This window comes from Tenrec ecaudatus, chromosome 1 (assembly GCF_050624435.1).
Source record: "Tenrec ecaudatus isolate mTenEca1 chromosome 1, mTenEca1.hap1, whole genome shotgun sequence".
In the NCBI taxonomy this organism is placed as follows: Eukaryota; Metazoa; Chordata; class Mammalia; order Afrosoricida; family Tenrecidae; genus Tenrec; species Tenrec ecaudatus.
Genome location: NC_134530.1, coordinates 4,823,604 through 4,847,209, shown reverse-complemented (window position 1 = coordinate 4,847,209; position 23,606 = coordinate 4,823,604). Strand labels below are relative to the sequence as shown.

The 23,606-nt window shown below is 57.3% G+C and overlaps 2 protein-coding genes across 7 annotated transcripts in view; one reads left to right on the top strand and one right to left on the bottom strand.

The window, feature by feature from the left end:
• Positions 1 to 4,333: 4,333 nt before the first annotated feature.
• On the top strand, positions 4,334 to 12,742 carry UBXN6 (UBX domain protein 6). 5 transcript variants are annotated; one of them, XM_075545093.1, is made up of 11 exons: positions 4,334 to 4,519; positions 7,651 to 7,814; positions 7,994 to 8,055; positions 8,511 to 8,639; positions 10,242 to 10,339; positions 10,572 to 10,647; positions 11,172 to 11,256; positions 11,464 to 11,683; positions 11,769 to 11,899; positions 11,990 to 12,138; positions 12,255 to 12,742. In XM_075545093.1, exons 1-11 carry the CDS (start codon positions 4,440 to 4,442, stop codon positions 12,381 to 12,383), a joined length of 1,323 nt encoding a protein of 440 aa, XP_075401208.1. In that variant the 5' UTR covers positions 4,334 to 4,439; the 3' UTR covers positions 12,384 to 12,742. The 5 variants fall into 5 exon arrangements, with proteins under 5 accessions (XP_075401208.1, XP_075401207.1, XP_075401213.1 ...); XM_075545092.1 differs by having other exon boundaries at positions 4,336 to 4,519; positions 7,994 to 8,058; XM_075545098.1 differs by having other exon boundaries at positions 4,420 to 4,559; positions 7,994 to 8,058.
• Positions 11,872 to 23,606, bottom strand: part of CHAF1A (chromatin assembly factor 1 subunit A) — a 24,942-nt gene continuing 13,207 nt past the window's right edge. The window contains exons 4-15 of one of the 2 annotated variants that reach the window (XM_075545091.1): positions 21,990 to 22,046; positions 20,454 to 20,683; positions 20,233 to 20,293; positions 19,944 to 20,012; positions 18,745 to 18,971; positions 18,163 to 18,331; positions 17,958 to 18,035; positions 17,622 to 17,714; positions 16,897 to 17,152; positions 15,663 to 16,168; positions 14,089 to 14,185; positions 11,872 to 13,895 (exon numbers count right to left, since the gene is read on the bottom strand). In XM_075545091.1, coding sequence (XP_075401206.1) covers positions 13,813 to 13,895; positions 14,089 to 14,185; positions 15,663 to 16,168; positions 16,897 to 17,152; positions 17,622 to 17,714; positions 17,958 to 18,035; positions 18,163 to 18,331; positions 18,745 to 18,971; positions 19,944 to 20,012; positions 20,233 to 20,293; positions 20,454 to 20,683; positions 21,990 to 22,046 — 1,926 coding nt within the window. In that variant the 3' untranslated portion in view covers positions 11,872 to 13,812. Of the gene's footprint in view, positions 13,896 to 14,088; positions 14,186 to 15,662; positions 16,169 to 16,896; positions 17,153 to 17,621; positions 17,715 to 17,957; positions 18,039 to 18,162; positions 18,332 to 18,744; positions 18,972 to 19,943; positions 20,013 to 20,232; positions 20,294 to 20,453; positions 20,684 to 21,989; positions 22,047 to 23,606 lie in introns of both variants that reach the window. The other variant, XM_075545090.1, reaches the window with a different exon arrangement.

Below are 23,606 nucleotides of genomic sequence, written 5' to 3'. Positions count from 1 at the left end.
CAGAGCACCCCTGGCAGGCAGAGAAAGCACCTGAGAAGAGAAGATCACAGGGCTCAGTTTACAGGCATTGTGTAAACTTGCCGTTGTTGGTGTTTGTGTTTCTATTTTTCATTTTCCCTGTTGAGTACTGTGTGTATGGCGACTGCTGGTGTGTGTTTTGATGTATTGGAAACTTTCCATTTTATTCAAGAAATCTGTTCCGTGTTTTAAAAAAAAAGCCCTTGATTAAAGAAGACATTTTTATAAAAAAAAAAAAAAAAAGATGGTAGACCTATGCGACCCCCACGGGGCAGTGCTACTCAGCACATGGGGTGGCCGTGAGCTGACACAAACTCAAGGGCACCCACTAACATCCCCCCACGTGGAGGCTGGGAGGAAATCATGGGAACCTGAACCAAAACAAATGGAACTGCCACTGAGTCAATGCTGACTCATGGCAACCCTATAGGGCAGGGGAGAACTGCCCCTGGGGGTGGCTGAGACTGCAGCGCTGCTTGGGAGAAGAGAGCCTTATTTTTCCTCTCAATGAGTGGCTGATAGTTTCAAACTGCTAACCTCCAAGTTAGCAGCCCAATGTGTAACCACTACACTACCGGGGCTTGATGATCTGTTCCTAAAAAAAATCAGCTTCAAGAGCAAAGCTCTACCCCGACACACACACACACACACACACACACACACACGTCAATATAAACTGAAACTGACTCAATGTCAACAGATTTTAACTGGCCCTTTCTCAATGAAATACGGGGGCCATACAGTATCTGAGACATCGTCCTTGTTTCCAGGTGCCATTCGGTGGTTCTGACCCACAGCAACCCCAAGCCCCACAGAAGAAAACACTGCACAATCCTATGCCATCCTCACGATACAAATGTTTGAGCCCATTGTGGCAGCCACGGTGTCCATCCATCTGTCCTGGCCCTTCCATCTAGTCCCTGCCCCTCTTCTTCACCGAGCACAAGACCCTTCTCCACGGCCTGGTCTGTCCTGACAACGGGTCCAAAATAGCTAAGACGAGGCCTCACCGCCCTTGCCTGTACGGAGCGCCCTGGGCGTACTTCTTCCAGGACACAGCTGTTTGCTTCTGGCAGTCCGTGGCACTCTCAAACATTCTTCTCCAGCACAATTCAAGCGCATCAGTCCTTCTCCCGTCTTCCTTCTTCAGTGCCCAGCATTCACATGCAGATGAGGCCATGCATGGGGAGACCCTTGCTTGGGCCAGGGGTGCCTCAGTTCTCAAAGTTGGCACTCTTGCTCTTCAACAGTTTAAACATTTGGACCATAGTTGGACTCACACTTTATACACTACTTTTTTTTTAATTTTAACAATTTATTAGGGGCTCATACAATTCTTATCACAGTTCATACATATACATACATCAATTGTATAAAGCACCTCTGTACAGTCTTTGCCCTAATCATTTTTTTCTCCTCTTTTCTTTTTTTACATTTTATTAGGGACTCATACAACTCTTATCACCATCCATACATATACATACATCAATTGTATAAAGCACATCCATACATTCCCTGCCCCAATCATTCTCAAGGCATTTGCTCTCCACTTAAGCCCCTTGCATCAGGTCCTCTTTTTTTTTCCCCTCCCTCCCCTCTCCCCCCTCCCTCATGTGCCCTTGGTAATTTATACCTCGTTATTTTGTCATATCTTGTCCTATCCGGAGTCTCCCTTCCCTCCTTCTCTGCTGTCCCTCTCCCAGGGAAGAGGTCACATGTGGATCCTTGTAATCAGTTCCCCCTTTCCAACCCACTCACCCTCCACTCTCCCAGCATCGTCCCTCACATCCTTGGTCCTGAAGGTATCATCCACCCTGGATTCCATGTACCTCCAGCCCTCATATGTACCAGTATACACTACTTTTTAAAATACAGATTCAACTGGGCATCTTGCTTTTTTTTTTTTTTAGCCATCCAAGTGTATTAATTAATAATAATGAAAGATGCCCTGGTGGGACGTTTGATTCCATCTGTGACCTACTGCAGGAACCTTAGTGGCGCAGTGGATTACACCCTTTGCTGTAACCAAGGCAGTTGGAAACCAGCAGCTGCTCCGTGGGAGAAAGACAAGGCTTTCTACTCCCATAAAGGGTTACAGTCTGGGAAACTCACAGGGGCGGTTCCACCCTGTCCTCTTGGGTTGCCATGAGTTGGGATGGACTTGGCAGTAGACACAGAGAATGTGACAAACGTAGAAGCACCCTGCTCAATGGGAGCTGGTGCGGAGCGGAAGAAGAGGGAGGAAATGAACCGGGATATAAACAAAACAACACTCACTGCCATTCAGTTGATGTGAACTTAGGGCAACCCTACAGGACAGGGTATAACTGCCCCCGTGGGTCTCTGAGACTTAAACTTTTATGGGAGTAAAAAGCCTGTCTTTCTCTAGAGAAGCAGCTGGTGGCTCTCAACTGCTGACCTTGTGGGGAGCAGCCCAACATGTAACCACTACTCCACCGAGGCACAAGGAGGTAGTAGGGCTGGCTGGCCAACTACTCAAGAAACGTGGTGCTACCACCTGCTATCTGAGCAACAGGGCCTGGTACCAGGCTGGAGCGACTCAAAGCCCTGTCCTTGTCCCCAAAACTTGGTGAAAAGCTCGCCTCTGACCGGCAGGTGTCGTGAGCACCAGGGGGTGGGGTGGCGTCCGGCTTCTGTTTTTTTGCTCAGTCACAGCCTGCCATCCTTGTCAGTGCTAATTGCGTTCACTTAAATAGAAGCAACAGCCAAGCGATCAAAGGGTGCATTGCATTGGGTACATCTGCTCCGTGAGGACCTCTTTCAAGTGTTGAGAAATAAGGACGTCACTTTGAGGACTAAGTTGCACCTGCCCCAAGCCATGGTGTTTTCAATCATGAAGAAACCATGGAAGGCTGTGGTAGTTACATAATCTGGTGTCAATTTGAGAGGATTCAGAGTGAAGGGGTGGAGTCTGGCTTATCAATCAGGTCATAGCCAATGAGGACTCTGTGTGGGATGGGCTTCTCCTGAGGATTCTGGGAACTCTAGTATTCCTGCTCTCTCTTCTCTTCTCTCCTCTCCTCCCCTCCCCTTCCCCCCCCCCCCTCTCTCATTGTATGTGCATGTAGGGGGGATTGAAGTACAAGAAAGAAGAAAATATTCTAAAATTGAGTGTGGTAATGATGGTACACCTCTTCTCAGTCTGACTGAACCATCGAATTATATGATGGGTTATATCCGAATAAAGCTGTTTAAGAAAAAAAGGAAAACCGTGAGGATTGTACGGACCAGATGGTGTTTGGTAGCTAGACGTCAGAATGGACTTGGTAACACCAGGGTCAGTTAGACCTTCACTAACCTGAGTTTGAACCCAAGCTGCTCCCCAGGAAAGGAAGTAGCATCCTGCTATCCCTAAAGTGGGCAATTAATTACAGCCTTGGAGACGCCATGGCAATCAACTCCATTGTAATCTGTGCCAAAATCCTTCCAGGGGCCCTGGGGGTACTGTTTGGTAAACGTTGACCTGCTCATCATAACGTCAGCTGTTCAAATCCACCTGGCGCTGCTTGGGAGAAAGAGGAGGCTGTCTGCTTCCCTAGTCTTGCAATTACCCCAGAAACCTGATACGGGGTGGCTAAGAGTTAGAATCTATCTGATGTCAGCGGGCGAGAGAGACGATTCCAAGCGCGATGGGAAACCGTTCATGTTACTGCCCCAGAGGCGGGCAGTTCAAGTCCACACGAGGTTCCTATGACTCACGTTGGTAGCCAACGTGAACGTGGCTAACAACCGGAATAATCTTGCCGCAAGCTGTTTCCTTGCGGGCTGTTCCCCCTTCCTCTCTCCATCTCACGTCTACTTTGCCAACGTTCACTTTAGCTGTTACTTTGCGGGTCTCCTTTGTGTCCATGCCCTTGCCGCCAGGGTGGATCTGCAGGACCTAGCTCGGGGTACTTTCTTCGCTAAGGTCTCCCACACGGTGTTCAGGGGCTGTGACGCCTCGGGCTGGAAACGGAGCCCCAGGGCCTTAGGGATCTGAACTGGAATTTTTACCACTTAATCGCTAGGGAGCCGGGCGAAGGGCAGGGCCAGCGATTGCTCCGAAGGCGTTAGTCCGCCCGCACTCCCCTCTCGGGTCACCTTTGCGGGACGCCGTCACAGGCTCCCAGGCACGGCGTCGAGCAGGGGGCGCGCCCGTCGCCCCGGCAACGGAGGCTGCGGGAACCACAAAGACCCGGCGCCACAGCGCAGAGCGGCCGGCCCGGGCCAGCGAGGCGCCGAGAGCTAGATAGGCGCGCGGGGCCGATTGTCACGTGGGAATCTCGAGAAGGCGGGACTTCCGGCGGAGTGGGCTTTTCTTTCCGGTTGTTGCTTTCTACCGGCCCCTCCCGGATTGGGCTCGCGCGCCGCCCCACCCCCCCGGCGCCCCGCGGCCCCCCGCCGCCGGGCCCCCCGTCATCATGAAGAAGTTCTTCCAGGAGATCAAGGCTGACATCAAGTTCAAGAGCGCCGGGCCCGGGCAGAAGCTCACGGCCTCGGAGTGCGTGATGAGCGCCGGGCTCCGCGGCCCAGGGGACCGGGTGGGTCGGGAGCGGGGCCTGAGCCCTCGGGCGGGGAAGGTGTCCAGGAGTCTGGGGGCGAGACCCCGAGGCGGGGCTAGCGTGAGAGGGGAGGGTGGGCGTAAGGGGGCGTGGAGGGTTCTGAGGGGGCGGGGCGTGAGGGGCCAGCCTTGAGTGGGGCGGCACCCGGGGGCTTGGCGCGGTCGGGTTGGTCAGATTGGGGGTGAACCTGTCCAACTTGTGTTGTAAAGACGTAAAGTCCTTGGAAGTAGCAGTTCCTGGTCCCGGTTCTGAGGGGGCGGATTGGCCGCCCTGGGAGGTGGTCAGTGGTGTGGGTGAATTGGGGGTGTTGGCAGCGGTGGGGAGCTGGGGCTGCCGTGGCGATGGGTGAGACCTGGGCGAGGGGGGCAGGGGGAAGATCGGAGAGGCATGAAGAACTGGGTTTTTCCCTGACTTTCTGGAAACCACTGGAGGAAGAGAGGGGGTGGAGGGTGGGTGTGTTGCTGGAGCCTGTGGGGCATGCATACTGGGGTCACGTGTGCGTGGGGCGTGCGCGGCTGGTGCTGAGGGATTGTGAGGACGGGCCAGGATGAGAACTGAGGACGACCGTTGTGGAGTGGGTGCAATGAGGCGTGCTAGGTAGGGTCTGATGGAGGGAGTCCTCGGGTCTGAGAGGGTGGGTCTAGTGTGCGGAGTGACAGAGGAGCAGTGTCAGGGTGGGGAGGAGTCTGGAATAATGGAGGCGATTGTGAAGAGGTGGAGGCAGGAGAGAGAGGGAGGCTTGGCAGGAAGAGTGGAGGGGGTGAGTGGCAATGGGGGTGGGTGAGGAAGGGTGGGGCCGCAGTGAAGACATCTGCTGCAGGAATTGAGGCTTCTAGAGGCTCTTAGGCGGAGCCCTCGGGAGGGGCCCATGAGAGCCAGGTCCGTGAGGAAGGGAGCCCTGGGTGTGTTGTCCTTGGTTGTCATGGAGTGCACGTGGGGCACCCCCACGTGTGCAGAGCGGTACTATTCTCCTTAGGGTTTTCAGGCCCGTGAGAGAATCAAAGCCAATTGCCAGGCCTTTCTTCCCAGACATGTGGGAGGCGTGTTGGAACCGCTCGCCCTTTTGGACGGCAAATGACATGCTTAGCTGGGCTGGCTTGTGCCACCCATGCCTAAAGTGAGAGTGACTGGGAAGCTTACCAAGGTCTCTCTCATGGGCCTGGGAAGAGGGTTAGTTCATTTCTTTGACCAATAGTGAGTGGACAGTGGGCTGGGGACTTGGTGACAGGAAGGATGTGGAACTGGGCAGGGGTCTGCAGATCCAGGCTGCCATCACTCAAGGTGTGGGGAGGGTGCCTGAGCAGATAGTGTCCAGCTGTGGGCTGTGGTGGAGGGACAGGTTCCACCTGGTTTACCTTTTAGCAGGGCCTGCTGGGCAGATAAGCTGAAGGTGGGGGGTGGGGTGGGAGAGTAAGCAGACTGAGCTTGCCTCCACTATGTGGTTCTCCGCCCCCAGGGAAAATTCTGGGTGCTTCGTGGGTACAGCTGGGCAGGTAGAGAGCACAGCCTGGGGAACCCATGTAGACAGTGAAGGGCCAAGCTGGGAGCTAGCTGGCTGTCAGGCCTCTCCCATCCTAGACTCTCCTGGGGGACCCTATGTGTAGAGGTGACACACTCTGGCCTGGACCCAGTGTGCAGAGTATCTGGGGCTCAGGAGGACCTGAGACGGGCAGCACAGATGGGGTGTTCTGGGAAATGGGGTTTTCACAGAAGAGACTAGAAAGCAGGTAGGGCCCGAGCAGGGACTCCATAACTTGTCTTCTCCATCCCTGCCGGGGGGTGATGTGGGGAAGACAGTGTGAGCATGTGTGTGTGTGTGTGTGTGTGTTTCGGGGGGCAGACGTAACACCTACGGGCTGAGGTGCTGGGAGGAAGCAGGTCTCAAGGCAGGAGGAGATGGAGGCTTCTGTTCAGCCTGGGAGAAGGGCCCTGCTGGGACACTCAGGGCCAGGCCTGATCACGGTCATCACCCCATGGGTCAGAGAGCCATCCCTCCGACACCAAAGACCTCGCTGTTGCTGTCACGTTGGCTCCAGCCCCGGCCACGCCAGGTCAGAGTAGAACTGCCTGCCCCAAAGCCCTAGGGGCACAGTGGGTTAAATGCTAGGCCCCTAGCAGCAGGGTCAGCAGTTAGAAACCACCTTGGCTCCACGGGACTAAGATGAGGCTGGTGTCTTGGAAACGCCCAGGGGCAGTTCTATCGTGTCCTGTGGGGTTGCTGCAGGAGAAAGACAGGCAGCAGGCTTCTGTGACGAAGCCCACGGGGCAGTTCTCAGTCCTATGGGGTCACTGAGTTGGAATCCACCCGACAGCTGTGGGTGGGACTCATTACAGAAACAGATCACCGGGCCTTTTCTCCTTGGTGCCACTGGGTGGATTCCGACTGCCAAGAGTGACCATTGGTGACTTCCCCGCCACCGCCTGGTTGGGTGATGCTTAGCCTGTTCCCAGAGGAAGCAGCTGTGCTTAGCAAGGTTTCTGTCACAGGCGTGACTTGAGGTGGCCAGGCACAAGGGTGCTGTTGGTGGCTGACCTGCCGCTGAGGTGGCATGACATGGACATGTTGCCTGAAGGTCATGAACCTGTCTGTGAGAAGGCGGTCTGGAGACCCCACTTCCCACCCCCGCAAGGCTCGTGAGGCAGCAGGAGTAGAGTCCCAGGCAACACCAGGCCATTAGGTGGATGCCCACTCCTAGGACCCGAAATGGTGGCCTAGGCCTGCCCTCCTGTCAGAAGCGGACTGCCACGTCATCGTCGTCTGCAGCTGTGTGGGGCTCCCACAGCAACGCCAGGGCTCCTTCTGATAACGTGAATGCGGGGCACTGTGGGCTCTGATACTGCACAAGGGGGTGGGTGGCAGGAGAGAAGAGGACACAGATGTCGGTCCCTTTAGGTGTCAGGGTGCTTCTACTCAGGCAGGGTGCCATCCTTGCCCCCACTAGAATTCTCAGCCCTGAGCAGTGGTGGCGTCTTGGAAAAGGGCAGTGGTGGAAGGCTTCTGTGGACCCCCAGCCACCATGCTGGTAGTCTCGAGGGCACTGACTGTCCCTCCTCCCACTTCTGGCCCTAGGGAGAAGGCCCCCAGAGACAAGCCCAGCCAGCCAGCCTTCAGGCAACCCCGCCAGGGCCCCACCAATGAGGCGCAGATGGCAGCGGCAGCAGCCTTGGCCCGGCTGGAGCAGAAGCAACCTCGTAGCCGGGGCCCCACATCGCAGGACTCCATCCGCAGCCAGGGTGAGCAGCTCAAGGGGGGGTGGGGGGCGTGGGTGTGTGTGTTCCCAGAGGAGGAGGAAGAGAGTAGGTTGGTGCAGGCAGGCAGGGAAGGTAGCCCTGGCCAACGGTGGGTCCGGGTCCGGGCCCGGGCAGGGGCCTCCCTACACTGTCCCATCTTCACCCCACTCCTTCCCACACAGTGAAAAAAGAGCTTCAAGCAGAAGCGACCGTCAGTGGGAGCCCGGAGCCCCCAGGACCCAAGGTGGTAAGAGTCTGGGGGACCAGTTTCCTCCTCCCCATCCAAGAGGGACAAGTACCCAGTTCCGGTAGGGTGCGACTCCCATGGAAGTCACCTCTGCCCTTGAAGGTGGGCTGGGGTCACCCTGCCTGGATCAGGCAAGTGCTCTTAGCCCTGTAGCCCAGGGCTGGGGCACTGCCTTCCACTGCTGCCTCCTTGCCAACTCAGTGAGGTGGGGGGGGGGGCTTCCTGGAGGAAGCAGGGGCCATGAATAACTTTGCCAGTGAGGACTTGCCATGTTCAAGACGGGGGACACGGGGGACACTAGGGAGATACTAGGGTTCACCAGGGTGCCCAAGACTGCAGGTGGGCCAAGGTGCTCTCAGTGTCAGAAGCCCATAGCTCCCTGGTATCCAGCCACATTGGGAGCAGGGCAGTCAGGCTGTGAGCGAAGGCCTTACCCGACTCCCCACCACCAGACCCCTGAGCCCAGAGAAGAAGGCCTGGCCCACACGGCCGTGCCAGGCGTGTTCTTCACCTGCCCGCTCACAGGGGCCACCCTGAGAAAGGAGCAGCGGGACGCCCACATCAAGGAAGCCATTCTCTCGGTGAGTGGGGTGGGGGCCCTGCCCACATGCCTGTGGAACATCTGGCCTGTCATTCATTTGCTTTCCAGGGGGTGCTTGGATGAGTGGTAGGAATGAAAAGGTACAAAGGACCCCCACCCAGTTCATTGATTAAAAAAGTACACAAGAAGTAATGGAGAGAAGCTACAACAGCTGACATGGTATCTGCACCCCTGAACCCAGCTCAGCCCCCCTGGAGCTGTTCCACATACATGTGGCCCCAAATTATGAGCTGGTTCTGATGTGAATCAGACACCGTCTTTATTTAAGTCGGAATTTGTCTGGCTGTGCCTGGGAGCAAACCAGAGACCACCCTCACTGCCATCAAGCTGATGCTCATTGAGTGACAGGACAGGGCAGAGCCACCCCTGTGGGTTTCTAGGACTCCAACTCTGAGTAAAAACCTCTGTCTTTCTCCCACGGAGCAGTGGGGGTTCTGAACTGCTGAGCTTGGGGTTAACAGCTCCAAGGCGTACCCACTACACCAGGGCTCCTTGTGTGGTGGACCAGTGCTCGGATCCAGCGCAGGTTGGGGCTGCTTGTAGATACAAACCCCTGATGTGAAGGCTCATGGGAATGGGCCATTCCATCTTCCCACCGCTTTTCGGAAGGCCCTCGTCTCTCCCATTTTTGTTTTATTGTAAAAGGCCACCCACTGTCCACAGGGAGCACCTAGCACTTCTGTAGGATGGCCATGTGACTTTCCCCAGATACGTCCTCGGGAGGCAGTGGTTTCCTTGTTGCAGCTGTGGACGGAGTTTTCACTTGCTACAGGCAGAATTGGCCACAAGCATGTTGTCCTTCCATGCCAGTCAGTTCTGACCCATAGCAATCCCATGCACAACAGGAAACGCTGCCCGGCCCCACACCACCTTCCCATTCCTAGCCTGAGCCTACTGCAGTCACGGTCCATCTCGAGGGCCTTCCTCATGGTGGGTCCTGTGGCCCCTCCCCGGAGTCACTGCTGAGGGATGACTGCTGGGCTTATGGGCATCAAGGGTGCTTTGATAATTTTCTGCCAATTTAAAAAATTGCTGTTGGGAAGGAAGTTCCATGGAGGCAGATGGGGGAGAGGTGGGCTGCAGGCCCTCCCACACCCTCCCTGCCCGGGGCTGGCGTAGACCCAGCGGGGCCAACTTCCATGTTGGGCTGCAGGGTGTCAAGGTCCTGTCCTGGGAAGTTTCTGGATATTGGAAATAAAAACTTTGCTGGTTGCCATGGGTTGTTGGATTTATTCTCTTACAGTGGAGGCGGCTCTAAAGGCCTAAATCCAGGTGGCAGCTCTAAGGGAAGGCTTAGTGGAACCCTCATGACTGAGGAAAAGGTCTATCTCCTTTTAGCATGGAGACTGGTAGGCCTTGGGCATCTCCATGTGCCTCCTGATCACTGAGGCTTGCTACTGGATTGGCCTTCTGGTGCCACTTGGTCCCTGTCCTTAGGGTTTTTGATGGTTGTTTTGTTTTCCGTTGGGGAGTGGTAGACAGGCCTTGCTTCAAGAGGCCTCTGGATGGACCCAAAACTCCCACCTTGAAGGCCTCCTAGGGGTTCTGATTCCTAATGGAGAACCCCCCCTTCATCCCCCAGCACTTCTCCACGGACCCAGTGGCAGCCTCCATCATGAAGATTCACACGTTCAACAAGGACCGGGACCGGGTGAAGCTGGGCGTGGACACCATTGCCAAGTGAGTGGGGCCTGAGCATCTATTAAGGGAGCAAAAGGGTGCAGGCTCCTGGTGAAGTTAGGGGAGGCCCCAATGAGGGATTAAGCAGATCAGGGTGGGATCGGAAGCCCCTGGCTGGTAAGGACCCTCTCAGCCCTAAGGTTTAGCGGTTCTGGCTGTACACCCCACAACCAACCCTCTCCCTGGGTGTCGCACCTGCCACATCTCTCCAAGTGTCGTCCTGGCCCCCCAGGTACCTGGACAACATCCACCTGCACCCTGAGGAGGAAAAGTACCAGAAGATCAAGCTTCAGAACAAGGTGTTTCAGGTGAGGACCTGGGTCGTGGCCGTGCACCATCAACCGCCGGTGTGTCCCATGGCCCGTGCTTCTGGGCAGAAGGCCCTGTAGGTCAGGACATGCGACCCTCACAGCAATGCTGCCTGTTGCCTATACAGCACACGGTGTCAGAGCCACTCCTGGTGACCCACCCCACCATGCTCCTTTGGGTGACCCCACGCAAACACATCGCCAGGCTACTCTTCCGAGGCACCTCCTGGGGGTTCACATGGCTGACCTAGTGGTCTGTTGCCCAGCCTTTAGCTGCATCCGCACCGCCAGGAATGCTTCTGTGCTTTGTCCTTTCCTCAGCTCCAATGTGGGGAACACGCTGACCCTGGGAGCCCAGCTGCTTTCAGAGGTGCCTGGTTCAGGCCTGGGATGAGTGTCAGCACCCCTCAAACCCATGGCCCTTTTTGTGGGGGCCTACCTTCGGGCCCCTATAAGGAACCGTTAAAAGCTCCCTAGTGGTACTGCCTGCCTTGAGCCCCCACCACACCCCCCATTCCTCCTAGGAGCGTATCCACTGTCTGGAAGGGACCCATGAGTTCTTAGAGGCCATCGGTTTCCAGAAGGTGCTGCTGCCGGTTCCTGACCAGGGTGAGGTGCTCATGGGAGTAGGGCTTATCTGCAGGCCAAATCTTGTTTGGTGGGGGCCTTCCTGTGGTAGAACATCCCCCCCTGCCAAGAATGGTGGTCTCCCTGCTTGTGGGGGTATCTCCCTGCAGGTCAGGGTGTCTGAAGCCAGTACCACAGGGGCAGGCTCTTTGGGGGTGGGACTGAGTGGTTGTGGCCCGCCCTGCGCAGAGGAGCCGGAGGAGTTCTACGTGCTGGGTGAGGCAGCGCGGGCACAGCCAGAGAACCTGGAACAGCACAAAGAGCAGCTGCTGGGCGCCGAGCCCGTGCGGGCCCAGCTGGATCGCCAGCGCCGCGTCTTCCAACCATCTGCTCTGGCCGCTCAGTTTGACCTGCCTGGGGACTTCTTCAGCCTCACGGCCGAGGAGATCCGGCGTGAGCAGCGGCTGAGGTGGGCAGGGCAGGTGGGCGGCAGAGGCAACCGGCTGATCCCCTTAGCTAGCGTGGCTGACCAGTTCTGGGTGTTGTCCCTGCAGGACAGATGCAGTGGAGCGGCTGAGCGTGCTGCGGACCAAGGCCATGCGGGAGCGAGAGGAGCAGCGGGAGCTGCGCAAGTACACGTACACACTGCTGCGCGTGCGCATGCCCGATGGCTGCTTGCTCCAGGGTGCGGGGGTTTCTCTGGATGTTTAAAGGGGGGGGGAGGGGCCGCAACCAGCCCGGTGGACAGTGGGCCTTGACGCCCTCTCCCCTCCAGGGACCTTTTATGCACGGGAACGGCTGTCTACACTGTACGGCTTCATTCGGGAGGCCCTGCGAAATGACTGGCTGCCCTTTGAGCTGCGGGCCTCGGGCGGCCAGAAGCTTCCCGAGGACGAGGACTCGGCGTTCACTGAGTGCGGCCTGGTAAGTGGCAGAGGGCTGTGCTGGGGGAAGAATGCGTGGCTAACTTGGGCACCCAGGACTCCCGCTAGCCCCTCTGGTGGGAGACTGGTGGAGGCCAGTGGCTGTGTCCTCAACAGGTGCCCTCAGCCCTGCTGACCTTTGCAGTGGACCCCGCCGTGCTGGAGGACATGGAGGCCGCAGGTGCTGAGCCCGAACCCTGGGCCCTGAAGGCCGAGTTACTGGCGTCCATGGAGATGCTCTCATGAAATAAAGCAGGGTGGGCAGTGCACTGTCTTGTGCTCCTGCGTGACCCCGACTTCCCCAGCGGCCTGTTCCCGGGGTGCAGCAAGGGCCACTAGGAGCCCCCTCCCCAAGAAGGGAGGGGCTGGAAGCTCAGCCCAGAGAGGCATGCCTGTGCTGGTCACCCCTTGGGGAACCCGGGCTCCCCTTTCTTGGTTGCAATGGCCTCGAGTGCCGTGTGGCTGACCAGGGTGCAAGAGAGGTGGGGCCCTTGGGGGCCATGTGTTGGGGAGGGGTTGCACCTGCTCGAGAGAGCTAGATCCAAAGGTGCAGGCCTGGAACTATAACACTACTATGACACAGAATAAACAGGTTATTTAAAGCTTCCGGTGGTTTCTCATTTCTGAGGGTTGAGGGACAAGATGGAGTCAGGCTTAGGCAGGCTGTGCAGATGGGCGAGGGGGGATTGTGGGGTGCGACAAAATGTGTAAATCATGGTGCCCACACAAGAAATGTGAGGGTCAGTCAGAGTTGGGCTCTGAAGGCAGAGGGGCCCAAGCCCAGGATGGTGGTCCACTTCTAGAAGCCAGACTGGTAAAGAAATATACCCCATCCCCAGCTTCACTGCCATCAAATCACTCGGACCCAGGGGCCCACAGGAGACCAGGGTTCGATTCCCAGTCAATACCCCTTATGAGCACCAAGAGGCTGGCATAGTGCTTAAGCTGCTGCCCTGGGTTCATCAGTTTACATTAAGACTAAGGAGAAAGGCCTGGTGATCAACTTCTAAAAAGCAGCCAATGAAAACCCCATGTGGCCACCACAAGGGTCAGATTCGGATGGGGCCTGGCATAGGCTGGGAAGTGGCCATATTCTGCATGGGGCCACCAGGAGCTGGGAGGGAGGCCGATTGTATGGCAACTGGTAACTCCAAGCCCAGGAATCTGCCTCGTCACACACTCAGGTGACCGGGGTGGGACAACCACACTGCCCTGCAGTATCAGGTGGAGGAAGGAGGTGGGTCGTGCAAGCCCAGGACTGGGCAATAGCCGAGCTGCCCACTTCCCTCTTGTCTCCATGCGGTGTACAGAATGGAATCAGCTGAGGTTGGGGCTAGAGAATCCATTTATACACTTCCCCCCCAGTGGCACCAAGGTGCCCATATCACACATGCCTGCTGGGCGGCCGGCCCCCTGCAGATTACCAATTCATTAATAAACACTGGTCCTCGGCCCCTGCCCTGGGCCATGGCCAACTGCAGTAACGTTTCACTAGGGACAGACAGGTTAAAAGGCAGCTTTGGGGGCAATTATTACAGAGCAGAGAATGAGTCCAGCATCCTGTGTGAGCCCGGCTCCCGGAGGGCTGCCAAGCAGACAAAGTGCTCTGTCGTGGGGTCGCCAGTATCTTCAAGTATCCAATGTGCACCTAGGACGCCCTCCCTGCCGAGGCCGCTCAGGACAGGAGCAGCTCGCTCACGGGGTCCACGGGCAGCGAGCCTGCAGCTCCCGAAGGGGCGCCGCACTCACCCTCAATCTCTGCAAAGCAAGTGGGGGTAGTCTGAGCAGGGGGTGCCTGGCTCTGAGAAAGGCTCAGCCATAGACTTCCTCTTCCCTCCTCAGCCCAGAACCTTCCAGTGTCAGTTCACATTCCTATCCCCTGTGGTGGTCCTTCATGGTCTCCCACCCTACTACCTCCTGTCTATGCCCACGGGCACTGGACACTGCTTACCCCCATCTTCCTGGATGTCCACCATCAAACAGTCACCCTCCTCTTCCTCTTCCTCCTCCGTGTCCGCCTGGAAGCCATCCATGTCTCCAGCTCCAACCTGAATAGGCAAGGGTGCGGGGCCTCAGTGGCCGGGGCTATCTTGTCTGCTCAGGGCTCTCATGCTCAGAGTCCAAGCCCTTGCCCCTGATCCCAGCTAAGAGCAGGGTGCCGACCTAGGGGATTAGTGTGAAGTCAATTCAGCCCACCAGCCACCGTCCCAGGCCACCAGCAATGCTCTTGCCACCTCCCTCTGCCCCCATCATAGGACAGTGGCTAGTGGCTGCCCCCCACTGGGAAAGCACAGAGGCCCCGTGAGCCCCACCTGAGCAGAGCACACAGGCCTTTCTGCACTGGAAGCAGTGCACACCTTCCCACGGGTGGGGGGACTGAGCCTCATGTGGCTAGCAAAAGTCCCCCCACCAGCCTTGAAAACCCTGGCCACCTGACCTGCTCCTGTCATGAATCTAGAAGACGCTGCAGATTCTGTCACAGGCTATGAATCAAGTCCATTCCCCCAACCACCCAGCTTAGCAACAAGGTCTTCACTGTGCAGACACACCTGTTGGCCAGCCATCAACCCCACCCTCTGATCCTCTAAAGGTCACCTCCCCCTGCTGGTGTAAGCAGGACACAGGCAAGCCCTATTCAGCACACCCAAGAGCTACCTCCCTCCCCCACTCCCAGCCCCTTTCCCCCCACACAAGCCAGAAGCAGAATTCAGCTTGGGATTCTATGATCACATCCCCAACTCTTACAGCTGGAAGGGGCAACTTCAGAGAATCTGGTGGTAAGTTTTTGTTCAGCCTTCTAGATAGTTCCCCATGCATGGCCCTGCCCTGACCATCTTCACCATGTTACATCACCCCCGTTCCCTGAGAGGCTTCCTCTCTGTCCCCACTTCTAGTTTACTGGGCCAGTATGACACAGGGGGGCCCTGGTTGGGCTCCTGTCCCTGTCCCGCTGCCACCACCTTGCAGCAGAAAGATGATGGCCCCGAGCTCAGGAAAGCAGTCCTAAACAGCTGTGTCAAGTCACTGCGCTACCCACCCCCTACACCACTGAACAGAGAGGCCCAAGGTTGAGGCCATGTGCCTGCTGTCCTGTTACCTGCAGCCCAAGGCAGTCTCAGTGGGACCCAGGGCTGCAGGCAGCATGGCGATGCCCACCCAGGGCTTTCCCACAGATGCTTCACACCCCAGCCCTATGTAGGCTACTGTGTAGGCCCTGTGCATTCAGAGGGAACAGCTGTCCCAGTCATGATCTACGGAGCAGAGTGCCAGACCTTGCTCCTATGAAGTGGCTAAGGGTTTGAACCTCCAGCCCCTCAGTTCTTGGCAGAGCACTGCCACCAGGACTCCTGCCCTCAGGCCCACTCAGTGGAAAACCCCAGCATTTGCCCCGCTCCTGGGAGACATGCCCAGCAGTTGGCAACAAACAAGCGAACAGTGGGCGTGTGGCATTGAAGGCTCCCTCAGCCATGCCCTGGTCCTCCCATCTCTCTGCCCCGGCACCAGCCAGCCGTGGTCATTGCTCACCTGCCCGTCGTGCCTGCGCTTCTTCATGAACTGTGTGATGCACATGCTGCCTGCCGACTTCCTCTTCAGTGGGGGTGGGGGCGGTGGGGCAAGGCTGGGCCCTGCAGCGGCAGGATGGCCCTCATCCTCCCGGGTAGTAGCTGTGGCAGTGGCAGTGGCTGTGGTGGTGGCAGGAGTGGGCCCTGTGGTGACGTAGGTCCACTGGCAGGGTACGGGCAGGTGCTCCTGGGCAAAGCTCCGGAGCACCTGAGGGTGGACGTACCAGCACATGCGGAAGTCGGGCCGCTTCTCATATACCGAGTTCTCAGAGATGAGTCGCTTCAGCTGAGCCTTCGAGGGGATGATGGCTTCCTCGCTAGCCGTGGGGGTCTGTGGGCGGCTGGGGCTCGGGGGGCTGGTGGCCTCTCTGCCCAGCAGGCCCTGGCGACAGTGCTCCTGGAACTCCCGGATGATCACCTTGCTCCCGTTCACGTTCCCATGTAGCAGAGGCAGCAGATGGGCCAGGACTAACAGGAGAGGCACGGGTCAGCTGGGCTGCGCACGGGGCCAGGTCACCCAGCCCCTCTCAAACAGAAAGGCCTGAAAGTCAGCGGACAGTGACTAGCTTCAGGGGACAACGACGACAGGGAGTCTAAGCCAAAGGGCAGGAAACTGCCAAAGGGGACACAAGTAGAATGTCGACCCAACCGATAGATGTCACCAAGGTCCCCAACCAGTCTGGCTAGGAACAATGGCTAGAACAAGCTTTCAAGATTCCCACCATGAACCTGGGGGTGGGTAGAATGCCCGCCTGCTCCCCTAGGACCCTAGAAGGGCAGGGTGGATCAGCACAGGGGCAGTGGAACAGGGATCTTGTAGAGCAGACTCAAGGCCTAGGCTGGGCTGTGGTTCCCAGCATGAAACAGGTAAGGTAAGTCAGGGACCACGATGGAGTCTGGGGAAGGACTGGCTGCCTCCAGACATTTTGGGGTACCAGACATCTTACCTCCACCTAACCTGTGATGTCTCTGGATTCAGGACCCCCCAGTCCCCTAAGGTGTCTGTCTCCATCCCTCCCCTCCTCACAGGCTCAGATTCTCCTGAGCCTTCACTACGACCCAATCTCCCCTCATGCCTTGGCTATGGGACCCCCGATGGGCAGGCATCCCTTGTCCTCACTGGAATGCCAGGCACAGGACACCAGCCTAGTCTGCATGTAGAGTGACCTCCTGCCCACCCCTTGAGGCTCACTCACTCTGCTGGTCTCGCCTCTCCCGTTTGGAGGCTGTGGGTGTCTGTTCCTCCTCGGGGGCCCCGGTGTCCAGCAGGCAGACGGCAAACTGTTGCAGCACCTTGAGGTCAGCAGAGCCTGCCTCGGTGCCCGCCCACACACAGCCAATTTTAACAGGCTGCAGCACGCGGAAGCGCTGCTTCCCCGTGGCCAGGAACTCGTCCCACTCCTTGGCCTTCAGCTTCTGGCGGACCTTGTGGTTCTCAGGGTCGGCGCACTCCTGTAGGGGAAGGCAGAGGCCGCTGGGTGATGCCCACCTCCTGGTAGGTAGGTCTGTTGCCCGAGACGAGGGGGATGACTGAGTTTCCAGACCAAAGTTTGTCCCCAGCTTACTCAGTGGTATACCCCTAAGCAGTCAGACCCCAGTCCGGGCACCCCGGGGACAGACCCACACATGCCATCAGGTCGGCCTATCCCAGCCTGGTCCTCTGTCTTCCACCAGCTAGTGTCCAGCAACAGACCAGGGGGGCCTGCTCAGGACTGACTGGAGGGCAGGTGAAGCAGATAGCGGCCCCGTGGGGCACCTCATTTGGGTGGTGGTTCTGCTGATGTAGACAGTTACTTGGGTTCCCCCACTGGACTCCAGAGCTGCCCAAAGTTGGTCAGACTGAGCTCCTGCTTTCCCTGCCCCATTGTCTCCCAATCTCCCCCAGACACAAATCAGGCAGGCCTCTTCCCTGCCTCCTCACCTCCGTCACGCCCTCATCCTCTGACAGGTACCCGTGGGGCACAAAGAAGCCATCATCATCATCTTCATCCTCTCCTGGCTCATCATCATCATCCTCAAAAGGAAACGCCCATTGGCACCAGGTAGTGACAGGTGATCCCTGGATGCCCGACTGCCAGCCTACAGGCATCTAGGCAGCCACCCCACCCCCACCTCTGCCAATGCGGCCACTGTGGCCGATTCTCTTCTCTGGTGGGTCTGCCAGGAGACCAGCATGCCTGTGTGCCCCCAAAGGCTCCCGGTCTGATAGCCAGAGGTGAACCCCAGCCAGGCATGAAGAGGCCAGTGTCCTGCTCACCCCTTCGCTGTGGGATAGGGACTCTCCAGGCTCCTCCTCCTCCCACTCTTCATCACTATCCACCTCATAGTCCAGAAGCTTCTGAAAAGAGAGTGCAGTCTCAGCACCACAATCACAGGGGAGGCTAAGCTGAGCAGGCTGGCCCTACGGCTCACAGACTCTGGGGGCTGCACGGGGAACAAGGCAGGACAGCCAGGGCGCTCACCCTGTCCTGGGCCCAAGGGTTCCGGGGACGGACGACCACTGTCTTCTTGTTCCATGTGCCCCAGTACGCCGGCCGGTGGTTCTCAGAAAACTGCAGGAGCTTCAGCCGGCCGAACTTCCTGCGCTCGGGGACGCCGCCTGCCTCGCCGCTCTCCACGATCACCACGTCACTGAGGGACAGTCCGCCACCCTCAGCTACCAGTGTACACAGCAGCTGCCCGCCCAAGATGGTCTGACAGCTGGCCAGCCCCAGCCCGCCACCTGCCTGCAAAGGAAGCCTAGGCTACTTCTGGAGCGACACAGCCCGAGGCACGGTGTGGGAAGGGAACAAGGTGGCAGAACAGCCAGCTGTCAAGATGTAGACTGTGGGTGGGCAGGAAGTACAAACGACCCAGAGCCCGATGACAAACTAAAGGCTGTTGCTTCGAATCCCCAGTGGCCCAGCAGAAGGCAGGGTGGTCGGTTGGTAGTCACAGCCCTGAATGCCCCATAGGGTTGTCATGAGTCAAAGGTGACTCAGTAGTAACATATGTGGGAGACAGAGAGGGGGAGCCCTGGGTGGGGCTGGCTCCCAGGCACTTGCCTATTGAAGATACTGGAGTCCCGGCTGCCAATGATGGTGGGCCCAGATCTGAGGGGCCGCCGGCCTTTCAGGTCCTGCAGGAAGGAGGCGCTGTCGCTCTGCTGCTGGAGGACCATGTCGAGCTGCTCACAGAGGCCCTCGGTGAAGACCATGCGGCTCAGTGGGGCGAGGACCATGTGCTCTTTAATCTCAAACGGGGCAAACTTGCCGCAGGAGCCAGCCAGCGTCTGGAATGGGGTGGGGGTTCAGGGCCACCTGCTCAGCACGGAAGGTGGTGAGCAGCCAGCACCCACTGTACTAGGGTCATGCACTGAGTCCTGCACAGCCAGCGCCACAAGCACACCCGTAGAGGAGAAGGCTGCCTGCTGGGGGATGGTGCTGAGGGCCAGAGGAGCACAGGGGTGGGGATCAGAGGGAGGCCCGGGGGCTGCAAACATGAGTGTGCTCAGATGCTAACCAGAGGGTGGAGGCTGGCATTGTCTCAGAAGAAAAGCCTGGCCATCACCTCCCTCCCGAGCCCCTTTAGTTAAACCTGACAGACTGCTCACCAACCTGCTGAGAACACAGCCTGGCCACAGAGCTGGTTGCAAGTGTGTTTAAACCCCAGGAGAACACATAATAGTTTAATCAATACTCTGAAAACCATCAGTTTGATTCCAGAAAGTAATTGTTTTGATCCACAGTGGCTGCCAGTGTAAATAAAAAAGACAGACGGGTCTGTGAAGGATGACAACCTGGCCCCCATAGAGGGGATGGGAAGGACCAGAAGGACAGGCCGCGTCCGTTTTCCTGAGCCTGGGGTCACCAAGGGTCGGGCTAGCTCCATTACACACACAGGTCCATTCAAGCTGAGGGGCAGGTATGCGTGTGGGGAATGCCCATGGGGGTAAGGGGGGCGCGGGGGCAGCTTCACCGAGAAGAGAAATTGTGTTAATTCTGTGCTGCTGTTTGGCAACCTGAGCTGCCTGAGGCCTTCAAAGGGTCGCTGACAAATCCTACCATCTTCTCACTCCACTGCAAGGGTGAGACCTCACCCTTCCCTCCCTCTTCCCCAAAGCGCCAATAAGACTGAATGCTACCAAACTACCCCTTTAGTGCTTCTGGCACATGGTGGGCACAGGTCCGGTACTGCCGGGCTGGGCGGAGGAGATGCCTGCCTCTGCTCCCACTGAGCCTCAGAGAGGAAGGCAGGCACTCACCTTGGGGGCTTGTGGGATCTTTGGTTTCTGGAAGAATCGGGTGATCTCGGCCTTCTCAGCTTTGATTCGCTGCAAAGTCAGAGGGAGGGGTGGGGACATGTGGGCTTCTCAACTCACATGGGGCCCAGTGGCTCAGGCAGGCCTGGGCTCCTAATCTCCAGCCCCTAGGAATGCCAAAAAGCTGGGTACCAACTGGTCCCCAATGACACCCAGGAGAGAGCAACAAGAGCCATCTGTTGTCCCTTGAACACCCACCCCACTAGCTGACCCACCTCCCAGGAGACCCTACCTTTTCTTCTTCTTTTAACCGTTTCTCCTCCTCCTTTTTCCTCTTCTCCTCAAGTTTCGCCCTGAGACATGGAATGCCAGCTGAGACATGCCCAGGGAGCCCCATGCCATGGCTACAACTCAACGAAGGGATGAAAGCTCACAGCTGCCTCTTGCTCCCTGCCTGGCAGCTCTGTGGGGTTAAGCCTGCTCTGTCTCCACCCAGGGAAGGCCCTCACTCACTCAAGCGCCTCCTGCCTCTCCTTGCGCTTCTCCTCTTTGAGCCGCTGCTTCTCCGCCTTCTCTTTCTCCTCCTTCTCCCTCCGCTCCTTCCGCTCCTTCTCCTTGAGCTCTTTCTCCTCCTCCTTCTTCTTTCTGGCCTCTTCCCGGGCCCTCTTGGCCTCCTCTTTCAGCTTCTCCTTCTCCTCCTTCTCTGCTTGTAACCTCAGTTGCTTGCCAAGGCGCTCTTGGTCCTGCGGCCAAAAGACAAGTCACCACCAGGTCCCCCCGTCCATTCCCGGGGTCGGGGGAGGACTAGGGACCAGGGCTTTAGAAGCCGTGGGCACCACTTCCTTTCCTGCTGAGGGCTAGAACCAGCTCCTTGCCCCTTTGTGGATAATTCAAAATGATGCATTTAAAAGAAACCTGGTAGCCTAGCGGTTGCACCATGGGCTGCTAACTGAAAGCTCAGCAGTTTGAAAACATCAGCTACTCCTCAGGGGAAAGATGAGGTTTTCTACTCCCGGAAAGAGCTACAGTCCTGGAAACCCACAGGGCTGTTCTGCCCTGTCCTATAGCGTGGCTGTGAGTCAGCATTGACAGATGTCACTCAACTGATGGGAGCAGTGACTCTGCCGCAGCCCCAACATGGAGACCACCTGGCTGACTGTAGAAGCCGGACACAGAGGAGCAGAGGCTGTGGACTCCAAGGACCAAGAAGGGCAGGAGAGGGAGTGGGTGGAAGGCAAGTCCTTGCTAAGGGTCATGGGACCTTCCTGGAGAGCTCTGGGGTCGCTGGGAAATGATTGTTGTGCTGGCTGTACACACGAGGGATGTCTTCGATGTCACTGTGTTCTCTGCATGTGAATTGTTCAATGGGCCAATAACAAAAATGATAATGACGTGGTCAGTGTTTTGTTACAGGTATTTTTCCCATAATTACAGAAAAGGTAGGTCTGAGTTGGAAGGTAGGGAAGAAGAAAGGGGCAGCTTATGGTCATATCATCAAAACACCCACAGCATTCGCCTCTTCCGACTCAAAAAGCAAACTGTCCTGGCTCACCACCAGCACACCAGCTTCCAGGCCTGACTTTCTCTCTTTGGCAACAGCAGACTGGCTGAGGAAGGGGCAGGGAGCCTACTGGGTAAACCATCAAACTGTGAACAGAAAAGTCAAAAGGGAAACCACCACCACCACTCCCCCCAGCTCCACACACACACACTCACACACACACACACACACACTCTCACACACACACACACACTCACTCACACACACACGTGCATATTTAACCCAGGAGTCCCCGCTTACTACTGGCACAGTGGTCTCAGCACAGGGCTGCGGTGGGAGCCCACCAGGGGCTGGCTCCTCAGTAAAAAAGTGCTGCCTACAGTTTCTGCCCAGACTTCCAGCCTGGGAACCCTCTGGGGCAGCTCTATTCAGTCCTACTGGGCAACCATGTGGACACACAGCCAGGAAAGCAAAGGCAAAGTGAGGGTGGGGGGAGCAGAGGAGGCTGGGCCCAGGAAGCTGGCCGGGTCTTGGGAACTAGGGCTTACTCTTTGCAGTCTGAGCTGGTGCTTCTCTGTCGAGTCTTTGATGCATTTCTTGGCCATCTGCAAGGACAGACAGGGTTTTCCCGTGAGCACCCAGCTGGAGTCCACATGCCTCGGGGAGGCAGGAGAGGGGCCCCGTCATGCGAACCATTACGAACTTTGTTAAACAGGGAAAAAACTTTCCGGGGACCAACTTTCCACCCACAGGGAGGTTACGGAAGTCCAAATCACAAGGAGTGGGTGGGCCAGCAGTCTGGGGCGAAGAGGAGCCCAAGGCAGCAGGAAACAAGGACAAGCTCAGAGACGGGCAGCCCGGGCACCAGAGGCCTCCACCATGCTGCTGGGGACGTGTGGCTGGGAGGCTGGAAGTGGGCACACCTCACCTGGTGCTTCCAGATGAAGATAGGCTGAAAAGAAAGGCCTTGCAATGGGCTTCTTAAAATCAGCCCATGCCAGGCGACCACGGGCCTGGGCAGCCTCTCTTCTGTCAGGAGTGGGCTGGAACTAGTTCAGTAACAAGGTCAGAGAGCATTAGAGAGCACTTGTCCTGCCCGGAAGGGCAGGCCTCCTGCTAGCATGGGCCAGCGGAGACTGGAAACCTGATGCTCTTTTTCAGGCACCGAAATAAGGACCACGATGTGGGTCAGATATACCAGTCTACGGCAGCCTGTCCCAAGGGCCACTCGTCCATCTGCCACACACTCTGCCCCTGGAGAACTCTCAGCAAAAGCTCAGGAAAAGGTGGATTTCCTAAGGGTGGCAATCTGTGCCAGGCTATACAAGGTAGAACAATGCGCCCGACCCACAGGGAGTCACCCACCCAGCCACGTTAGACTCCAACACAGGCTCCATCGCCACTCCAGCTAAGTGGTCCTACTAGGGACAGGAGCTGCGAGCTCCGACATGGGGCACCAGCACTCCCCAGAGCTGGTGATCCTGGAGACTCCAGGGGACTCTCCAGGTCCATTCCTAAGTGCCCCCCGCAAGCCCAGAGGCACCTTGGCAGATGTGCATGGAGAGATCCACCAGCAGGCAGCCACAGCCCCGAAATCCCCTCGGAGCGTGAGGGGACGAGTCAGAACCAACTTACGTGCCTCTATCAGTAGCAGCAGCAGAACCAGGGGTTGGAAGTGCCCAGCAGAACAGCCCAGTGCACTCAGACCCCTGACTGAAGCTACTCAACAAACTAACAGCAGGTTTGGGGAGCACCAGCTACAGGGGAGGCCTCCGGCTGAGTCATCACCGGATACCTGCCAGGAGCTGAACTGGAGAAAAGGCATGCAACAAATTTACAACAAAGCCAAGAAAATACCCCCAAAAGGCGCAGCTGCTGAGGCTGCTTCTGCGCACGCACACGCGCGCGCACACACACACACACACACACACACACACACACACACACACACACACACCTCGCGGGTTTGGCTCCTTGGACTGGAAGGTTAGGGTAACATCCCAGTGACTAGCTTCGGGTGGCCCACCTCCTAGATCACTCACTGGTGAGCACCACAGCACCTAGGGTCTTAAGTGTGCCGATCCAAGTAAGAACAGTATGCCGCCACTAGCCTGGAGTTAAGAAGAACAAGGAAAACAGGAAGGTAGGTAGGGAGGAGGCGAGAG